Raw genomic sequence first — 10,793 nt, forward strand, 5'->3', positions numbered from 1 at the left:
TTGTTGTTGCTGCTATGTAGATACATAAATAAATAATGTAGGTAGCAAATATACGTCATATAGTGTAGTTATTTGACAGTTAATCGATATTGTTGCAGGACTAACTAACTGCCTCTGTATTGTGAAAGATGTAAAGGAAATGAAAATCACTGAGTGTCCGCAAACACACAGTACAATGCAAATCAGAAAAACTTTTTGATGCACAATAAACTCAATTATTTGACACATTTTCCATTGATCCAATTTCATGAGTGGCAGCTTGTTTTGCGATTAAATTCCTTCAGGATAAAAGGAATGGGTTCCTGCAAAAGGAAGAATCCTTTTCAGAGCACAAAAGATCAAAAGATATGCAAGGGGTATCACCGCATTGAGTCCGTGGCGAGAGAGAAAGCTTCATATAATGTCTCAATCTGATTATTTTAATGGTTAAACTTGGTGATTTCCATCGCAAAATTTAAGCTAGTCAAAAGACACGGAGAGAGAGTAAAATGCGGAGAGAGATTTTATTATCTGTAATTCATTTCAAGTGGTGGGACAATTTTATCACTTGACTTGTAATCACAAACGGATGGGGTAATGTTGAATCAGTCTTCTCTTGTCTTTCAGACACATTTTCTTTGGAGTATTAAATGGAATTTATTTAGAAAGAAAACAAAATATTTGATATCTCAACTGAAACTATTTAATATCCTGCTCGTACATTGAACAAAGCGTATGGAGCTTTAAATGAAAGCAAATGAAAAATTAATTCATATTAGCTTTCAAAAATATTTCCCCTAACAGCATGTTTAATGAAAAATTTCTCTCTCGTGAATGCATAATGTTCTATTTAATTTAAATTTTGCCGTAACGATGGAGGAGAGTTTTGTAGTGCAGCAGTATTCATGTGGTATGCTGTCTATGCTGTACGTTGTCTCTCACTTCCTCCAATATATATTTTTATTTACATTATATAGGTACATATGTATTTAATGGTTAACTTTTAATATAAAAATCATTTCCTGATTGCAAAAGAAAATTTAATTTTATTCATTTCCATATGAAGGGATAAATTTTCATTAGCCCACCCACACATTTTCCCACCCCCCATTTTTATTCAACCCCTTGTTAATAATTATAACCATATTTTAGGGGTTAATAGTTTGGGGTAATTTGTGGTTGGTGCAATATACAAAATGGAAATGGAGGTAAAATTTGGCAAATAAATGAACGAAATATTATTTTTTTTTGTGTTAGATTAATTTGTAACAGTGTGCATTTGATAGATGTATTTAATTGATAGGATTATTTGCTTTTATTGCTTCCATTAAATCATTTGCAATAAAAGGCAATAAATATTCTGAAAAAAAATATAAATCAATGCCTAATTAACCTGAAGGTGTTTGTAGATAAAAAAATATCAATTTTTTTATTTAATCTTAATGGTAAAATTAAATAGATAAAAAGCTGATTATTTTTGCACTTAAAAAAATAGTTGGTAACGTTGGTAAGGTTTGTATGTATGTGGTTATGCAATTTTTACCACACAGGTAAGTTTAATCATTTTAGTAAATTGGTAAAGTGAAGGATAAGCCTTTATCAGTTATTTATTTAATTTTCAAATCAACACAATTTAAAACACGATTAGTTTACCAACAATTACCAATTAATTCATATTTTTATCACTAATTTATTGATTAAATTACAGCGAAATTATAGAATTTATTTTTCATATTTTTCAACATTTTTTATTATAGATTCCAAAATCTCTACTAAAACATATAAAATCTGGTTTAATGCTATGTGTGTTTAATACATATTCAAAGTGATTTGTAAGCCCCTTTGCAAATTGCAATTTAAATTTAAAATAGTGCAGGATATACTCGTAAACATGTTTAATGCATTTTATCATCAAAGCACCAATTAAACCGGAAATACTCCACTCAAACCATAAATTAGTTATTTGTAGGAGGAAATATATGTGTATTGCATATGCTGTTAATGGGATTACAATATAATTTTCATTTTTAATATTTGTTAATTGATTTCTACTTGCCACACTCTCTTTTTGTGCTGCAATCAAAGGTGGAAATTGAAGGTTTAACTGGACAAATTCGCTTTGCATCCGATGGGCTGGCATCGAGGAAGAACTATACGTTGCATGTGGTGGAGATGACGGTGAATAGTGCAATGGTTAAGGTGGCTGAATGGTCTGATGTATTGAGATTCACACCCATTGCGGCAAAGTACATCCGCCTTCGACCACATACAGACATTGAGCACAACAGGACGTACATTGTGACCACAATTGTGGAGGAACCATATATAATGGAGAGAACAGCTGAACCTGGACAGGTGCTTGAAGGGAATGATCGTTTTGAGGGCTACTGCAAGGATCTGGCGGATATTGTGGCGAAGAAGTTGGGTATTCGCTATGAGCTGCGTGTGGTGAAGGATGGGAACTACGGGGCGGAGAATCCCGAAGTTCCTGGTGGTTGGGACGGTATGGTGGGTGAGTTGGTGCGACGAGAAGCTGACGTGGCAATAGCATCCATGACGATAACGTCGGAGCGGGAGAGAGTCATTGATTTCAGCAAACCATTCATGACGCTCGGAATTTCCATCATGATAAAGAAGCCCATGAAGCAGAAACCTGGAGTGTTCAGCTTCCTCGATCCACTATCCAAGGAGATTTGGGTAATTTTCTACTCCAAAACCACTTCAGCCAAAATTATATTTTCTCATTTTCCTTCCCACCCCACACCCCCTATACCGCATACAATCGGAGTTGAATATCTTCCGAGCGAGCAATTCGCCTCAATGGAAAATTGCTCCAGAGGATATGTCTTCTACTTTTCTCAATGCTTGTAGAGTAGCACAAGGACGAAAAAGAAACAATCGTTTTAACAATAAAAATGCTTTTTTGGAAACAAAAAAAAAGCTCGAGAATACTGATAGAAATCACGAGTTTTGGGTAGTACAAGATAGTAGTTCGATAGTTTGTGAAAAGTTAGCAAAATTCCTTCTTTAATCCTCCCCCACATTGAAAGAAGCTAAAGCAGCTGTGTTAAATTGAAGTCCTTCGGTGTGAATTTAAACGAATAATCAGCATATCGAGGGCTGCATTGTAAAACCGGCTAAGTCGGTTCGAAGCTCATACCGACTTAGCCGGTTTTACAATGCAGCCCTCGATATTCCAATACCGACTTTAAGAGCTTTGAGTTATTCAATTCTTTTTCATATAAAAAAATAAGAAATTGAGGATATTTAATTCAAATCAAACAATTACTAGCAGTGTAAAGTAACTCCATTGATTTTCCATCACACGTTTCACGTGTGTGTGATAAAGTAAGGGTGGAAGGAAAAGTTCGTCGTAGCTTGGGATTTATAAACTGTTGAATTAGCATGTAAAATGCTACAAGATCAAAATGCATTCACACACAATCCTTCCTTCCTTCCGCACATGAATTTCAAGTTACAAATTCAACCCCTTCATCAACACAGTTTTTTCGTGTGCTAACTCCTCATTCGCACCTTGCTCTTTCACATCTTTTCACACTCATTTAGCAACTCTATGTAACACCCTGTGCACTTGAGAGTAATCTTGAATTTTGAGTGCAAAAAGACTTTTCAGCGTGAAGGGAGGTGCGGGGAAATAAATGTAGAGTAAGTTTTGCAGCTTTAGTTGTAAATCAAAAGGATGCTGACACGTAGGAGCTTTTACAAAAAAAAAATTATCCTTTTAGAGATTCCGTCGTCAACAAGCTCCTTTTCAGGTCACTTAACTTCAAGAATTCCTCTTTGGAGAATTTTTAATTTGTGTTGAAAATGCACAAATATTTGTTCGAAAGGAGTTTTTCCACAAGAGATGCTCACAAGATGGAAAATTCTCTTTTTTTTTATCACAATGAAGAAAAGAAGAAGAATGGCATTCAATTTACTACTTAAGGAGAAAGTTCATTTTAATTGTTTATAGTTGAAAAAAAAATTAGCTGTGAGAGTTAATTTTAATTGTTTGTCAATTATGTTAATTAGTTAAAAGTTCTTTTTTTTCTAGAAGGCAGAAAAAAGTCTTCCGACAAATTCATCTTATACTTAAATTGAACGATTCAATTGTGAAAAAAAAATGAAAAATCATAAAATCAAAGCGTCGGAAATTTAAAAAGGAAATAAGAAAGTTGTAAAGCAAAATTTCCAACAAACAGGAAAAGTTCTAAATTTTATTCTTTTACTCTCCATATCATCCTTAATATTTCTTTATATTTTTTATGGGGATTTTTTTTTCAAAAAGAGCTGCGTTTACAGCATATAAAAAAAATGGTTATGTTCCTTTAAAATTTTCCTATGAAGAATTTTTGTTAATCAAGGGTGAAATTGAAGCATATAAAGGGGAGGAAGAATTATATCATTCGTCGAATATTAAATGGATAAATATACAATCTTTTATCGTGGTGCACGCGCTATAAAAGAAGTCACTTGTGAGTACCTACCTATATAGTCTCTCTGTGTGTGACTCCCACATCCTCTCATATCCTTTTTTTGTGGAGCAGCTATCGTTGCTATATAGCTCACGGGGGTGCGGTACTTACGTTGCACTCGAGTGAGAATGAAAATGAGAAAGTGAACAATCAGGGTGAAATGTTTTTCGGAGAATGATACGTGAAAAGCTCACAATTTTACCCCATATTACATGTAAAGCTTCACAATTTTCTCACCTGTGCGTTTTATTTATTACAAAATCCACAGGTTTGCGTGCTACTCAGCTATTTCGGTGTGAGCATTGTACTCTTTATTGTGTCCAGATTCTCTCCGTATGAATGGCGATTATTCAGTTCTACAGGTAAGTGAGAGAATGAAGAAATTTGATAAAAATGATAACCCAACATGTGCCTCATTACATCCATTTCCTTTCCTTTTTTGCATTTCATTTACCTCCCCCTCCCTTCTCATTTGTAATTGTTCCTGAAGCCCCACGCGCGATGAAAGTTTTTCCTTTTTCACGAGGGTATGAGGGTGGTGGCTCTGCGAAAGCCCGCGGGTCGAAAGAATTCTAAATGATCTCCACAACTCTCAGTCATCGTTCACGAAGAGGGGGGAGAACAAAAAATTCAATTTCTTTCCTTTGTCCCTTTCCGTGCTTTTTTTTCACGAAAGCTCTTTTTTTAAGAATAGATATATAACGTATAAAACACTTATATTCTTCGTGCTATGTGTCTCCCACACTCCACCCCCTTTTTTATACATTTTTTTCTTACCTTTTGAACATTGTGTGTGTGTGACTTTCCACAGGAGAGGAATCCCACCACCTTGAACAAATTTCCGGGGGCCAAACGTCGCACACGGTCGTAAATGAATTTAGTATTCTCAATTCATTCTGGTTCGCCTTGGGAGCTTTCATGCAGCAAGGATGTGACATATCTCCGCGCTCCATATCTGGTCGCATTGTTGGATCCGTGTGGTGGTTCTTTACTCTCATTTTAATATCATCCTACACTGCTAATTTGGCGGCGTTCCTTACGCTCGAAAGGATGGCGTCGCCCATTAATTCGCCCGAAGATTTAGCTTCGCAAACTGACATACAATATGGTACGGTCTACCATGGTGCCACGTGGGATTTCTTCAGGGTGAGTATGCTGCTATGTACATATTAGAGCATATATAGTGTCCTTTTTCAATCACATCCTATCCACACAAACAATATATGATGACGGGATGCTATGGGGGTGAAAGGAAACAGACACATGTGGTGAGAGAAGCTTTAAAAGCTCGGGGAGTGTGTTAACAATTTACTAAAGAAGATTGGAAAAACATGATGTACCTGAAAAATAATGATAAATATTGTGGAAAAATAAATTAATTGGTAAAGGGATGACCGTAAGTGATGAAAAGATTTTTTTAAAAGACGGATTTTCGGTCTCACGCTCGGCTAATTAATTTTTATTTCTGGCCAACGTTTCGGACTATTTAAGTCCTTCCTCAGGGCAATCAATTTGATTATTTCTTGACGTGGTTAATTTTGTCTATTGATTGCCCTGAGGAAGGACTTAAATAGTCCGAAATGTTGGCCAGAAATAAAAATGAATTAGCCGAGATTGAGACAGAAAATCCGTCTTTTAAAAAATAAATTAATTTATCTTCATCCACAATTGAGCTTTTATCAAGAGCTTTTTGGGAATAATTTTTTTAGACAAAATTTTCTCAATATTAAGTCAACATAATTGCTCAATTATTGGGCAATCAGATTTGAGCAAAAATTGATGAAATCCTTGGTCAATTATTGATCGATATATGTTCAATTTAACCATCCACGATTAAGCGCTCGTTGGCTCAATAAAAATATTTACTAGGATAAAATTGAGAAAACTTAAAGTTCTAACATTAAAATAAAGAATTAAAGCTCCCTGCTCTTGTAAATGAGAGTGGCAACAACAGCTCAAGCAAAAGCTCTGCAATGAATGTTTTATTAACAAAAACATGGTGATAAGAAAACATTTAATTCTCACACTATGCTTTCTTTTTTTACAACAAGGAGCATTTTCATTAATAGCTCAAATTGTAGAGAAATTCCTTTGTGCTTCTGAAAGCATTTCTTGCACACTATACATACATATGTATGTAACAGATGTTACAAAGAAGTGAATTACATTTTGTATGAAGAAAACCATTGCAAAATGAGCTTATTACTCATCTTGTGCGTCAACAAATCCAAAATCTCTGGTTCTTTGGCAAAGAAAACTCATCTCCCCTCGCGCGCATTGTCTCCCGCACACGTCCATAGTGGGGATGGAAGCACCACGCTTCTCTTTGGCATCCATCTTCAATCTTTCGTGGAATTTAACTCATTTCGCAAACATCCCCCACACTTACCACCTCAGTTAACAGCTGAAAATTCACAAGTATTATACGTTATATATACTTTATCATTCCAGAGATCCCAAATAACTCTCTACACAAAAATGTGGGAGTACATGAACTCCCGGAAGCAGGTCTTCGTGCGCTCATACGACGAGGGTGTACGACGTGTGAGAACATCCAAAGGGAAATACGCCCTTCTAATTGAATCACCCAAGAATGATTATATTAATGAACGAGAACCGTGCGACACAATGAAGGTTGGCCGTAATCTCGATGCCAAAGGCTTTGGTATTGCTACACCACTCGGATCCCCATTGAGGTGAGGCACAGATTAAGATATACATCTCTTTTGCCACCCCCTGTCCTCCCCCAACTCCAGCCCCATTTTACCAGATCAAGAACTTATAGTCCTCCCCCTCGCACGATATTTCAATTGAGGTCCCGCAATTTTAATGGGATTTACCCAAACTCAGCCATAAATTCACATGAAAATTTCATTTCAAGCGCGTGTGGATGCTTTTGGCATAAGATTGCTGAATATTAGATTTTATTGCGGAGCCACAATGCAATTTATGCAAGAGAATACCGGAAGAAATAAAGGTTTATTGCACACAATGGAAAATTCTCCTATTATATTGGAAAATAATAATCTCTTTTATCTCTGGAGATTTTTTAATTTCTAAACTTTAAAGTTTGAGAGAAAAGGAAATATTAATTCAGCATCATTTTGTAATAAAATAAAAAATTAAATTCACTTTTTCAATGCCCAAAACTTCTTGGGGAGTTAACTCAAAAATTTCTCCACGTGAAAATTCCAACAAATTGGACTTTGTGCTGAAAATGATTCGTATACGTTTTAATTAAATTCACAAAATACCTCTCATGCGAATAAATTTTCCAGGGGGTTTAATGTTTGGAAGAAAAACTTTTTGTAGCTTAAGAGAATTTACGAAAATAATTTCAGACACTCTGGCTCTTTGGAGAGGATTATATTTCAATACAATCCACCCCCACTTTATGGTGCTCTTTCTCAATTCAATTGACCACTTTTCACTGGAAATGAAATTGGCAAAGTGGCATAAATGGTCCAGTGGAGAGGAAGAAGAAGCAAATGGATGAGAATTTTACATAAATAAATTAATTGATGCTAAGCTCCTTGAATCCCTACTTACTTCACATTTCGGGTCGATTAATCTAAATTCTTGCTTTTGGGTTTTACTCTCAATGCAAAAACAAAAACCTTCCTCGAGGCATTTTCTTGCGGGACCATCTCTACATAGTAGATTAATTTCCATGTAGATTAATTGCTTCTATATAGATGAAAAATCTGTATGTTATCCTGCAGTTTATTCAATGCAAAATCATTCAGTTTTTTTCAAAGCTCACACACATGTAATCCATTTTGCCGTCAATCAAAAATAGTTATCGAAAAGTCACAAATTTGAACCAATTAATCATTTTTATGTTCCCATAGAATGCTCTTTTTTCCTGCAATCCGATGTGAATTTGATAGAGAAGTTTGGTTGTGGGAAATATGACCCAAAAATCTCTATCAAAATTTACTGAAAGAGACAGGGAAAAGGGAGGCAAAGCTCCCCAAAGAGGCTAATCATTTGCCAAAGCAATGTTTTATTTGTTTAAATTTTTACTCATGTAAAAATATTATTTAAGAAAATCTTTTTCTTTAATAAATCTTATAAAGAAGAAAGATTTGCAAGATTCTCAAAGTCTGACTTCAAAATAAATTGCATAAAGAAGTTAATTCTGAACCGAAATTCTTAAAATTTCATTCAAGAAGTTCAAAAGCTCTTCGTTTAATAGAATTCATTCTAATTTTGTGTAAAAAAATTTTTTTTTTCCATTTTAAGGTGTTCAGTCAGCAAAAAAAATTCCAGGACAACTAAATATAGAAAAGGGGCAAATCTGGGTTAAAAAATAGGGAAAGAATTAAGAAATTTACAAGGATGGTTCTAAATGAAAGTAAAAAAAATCTATTTATCTTTAAAAAATCAATTTTTAATTGATTTTTTGAGAAAATACAAATGAAATTTTTCTAACCAATAATTTTCAAAAGAATGTATCAATTCCATTTTTATGATAAACCCCTTGCAAAAGCTCTCTCAGTGTGAAAATTTGCAAGACTACAAAAGCTCCCTTCCAGTATGTATGGGGAGAAATTGTCGTACCGACATCTGTGCAAAAGCTCCCGAAACTTCCACATCGAGCTTGAAACTTTTAAGAAGCTTTCGCAAATATATAGCAAAGATTCCACATGCGAAAAAGCTCGCAAAAGTTCATTTTTTTCGCGCAGAAACTGAATTATCATGCAAAATGTAAAACATTGAATGCAGAAGACTTGATTGATGTGTTTGTGTGAATATTTCTTTGTAGGGACCCCATAAACTTGGCCGTGCTGTCGCTGAAGGAAACCGGCGAATTGACCAAGTTGATGAATAAATGGTGGTACGATCGAACAGAGTGTCGACACGATAAATTCGATACGACCCGCAATGAGTTATCACTCAGCAATGTTGCTGGCATCTTCTACATACTAATTGGGGGTCTCTTGCTGGCACTGGTTGTAGCTCTCGTTGAGTTTTGCTTCAAGAGTCGCTCGGCAAACAATCAAATGGATGCAGTGAAAACAAAGCCCAAATTAACAATTCAAATGACCGGCCGAGAGTATGACAATGGGCGTGTTGGGGTGAGTTTTCCTTTTCCCTGTTAAAGCTTCACGAGAAAATGCGGGGTGGGTGCTTGTGGGGGTGGGTTTTGTTGTTGAGGGAAGTTTTAGTTTGAATTTTGGCAGGGTGGCAAACAATACATGTATGTAGTATGTTGGGCCCTCTTTTGTGGGCAACAATTGTGGTGCCATTTCACGCTACAGCGGAACCCTTTTCTTCTTTTGCACACCAAAAAAAAATAAAACCTCAATTTCAGTACTACACACCATCGAGTCAAATGCCAGGGCATGTTGAACCACCGGACCAGATGCATGGGAACCCCCACGTACAGGTTTGACGGGAACTTGCGCAGGAGTCTCGACTATGACGACCACCCTGCGCCCCGTCAATACGCCGGATATTGGCCAACAGCCGTCAAGAAACGGAGAAAATGCTAGGCCATGACACCCTCAATCGACACCCTGTCGGGTCATCGTCATCTCCCTACCTCGAGACCTGAGCAATGGGGACCCAAACTGACGCATCGTCAGCGGGTGAAGGTGGGCCCAACGCCCACATTTCTAAATCAAATCCACTACTGAAAGTTCGTGCCGTGAACTCACTGTGTAGCTATCACTCGTGAGAGCCATACCTATATAACTTTTAGACAGAGAGAACGAGAAAATGAGAAAAGAAGAAAATCACAATAATTTATAGCCACAAAAATTCTTAAAGGTGAAGTTGAGAAAAAAAATATGAAGAAGAAGCTATCCAACTGGCAGATGGATGCTATATTGGGGTGAGATTATCTCTCATGAGTATTCTACCCCATACTATTACCCCATGAGAATACAGGAGATTTTTTGTGAGAAGAATTCCCTTTTTGTATAGAAAAAAAAGAGAAATTACTTATTTTCTAACACTTAAAAATAATCCATTTAATTCATCCGAAAAAAAAAGATTAAGCTCCTCATACAAATCTCCATTGAGATTCATCCCCATTCCACTTAATGAAGAAAAAAAGAAATTAAATCTGATTGAAAAATAAAATCAAGAATTTAAAGTCCATCCCCTCCCCTTAACTGTCTCACACACACACATTTATTAAAGAGAAAAAAACCATTAATGAAAATTCCTAGTAGTTACATAAAATGCTGTCATAGATAGTTGTTATAATCATATCCAAATTGAAATTTATTACTGTGGTACTAAAACGACGATGAACTTTAAAGAATCTTTGTACATAAAGTCTTCATTTTTGCCGGAAGAATCACATTGTCGAGTCATGGTCAGTCA

The 10,793-nt window shown here is 35.7% G+C and overlaps 1 protein-coding gene across 2 annotated transcripts in view; it reads left to right on the forward strand.

Annotated features, from left to right (window-relative positions):
• Positions 1–10,223, forward strand: part of LOC129791812 (glutamate receptor 1-like) — a 41,371-nt gene extending 31,148 nt beyond the window's left edge. For both annotated transcript variants that reach the window (XM_055830349.1, XM_055830350.1), the window contains 6 exons: positions 2,065–2,676; positions 4,726–4,819; positions 5,269–5,603; positions 6,909–7,153; positions 9,226–9,538; positions 9,775–10,223. In XM_055830349.1, coding sequence (XP_055686324.1) covers positions 2,065–2,676; positions 4,726–4,819; positions 5,269–5,603; positions 6,909–7,153; positions 9,226–9,538; positions 9,775–9,855 — 1,680 coding nt within the window. In that variant the 3' untranslated portion in view covers positions 9,856–10,223. The remainder of the gene's footprint in view (positions 1–2,064; positions 2,677–4,725; positions 4,820–5,268; positions 5,604–6,908; positions 7,154–9,225; positions 9,539–9,774) is intronic.
• The last annotated feature ends 570 nt before the right edge of the window (positions 10,224–10,793 follow it).

The sequence above is a fragment of the Lutzomyia longipalpis genome, chromosome 3, assembly GCF_024334085.1.
Source record: "Lutzomyia longipalpis isolate SR_M1_2022 chromosome 3, ASM2433408v1".
Classification (NCBI taxonomy): Eukaryota; Metazoa; Arthropoda; class Insecta; order Diptera; family Psychodidae; genus Lutzomyia; species Lutzomyia longipalpis.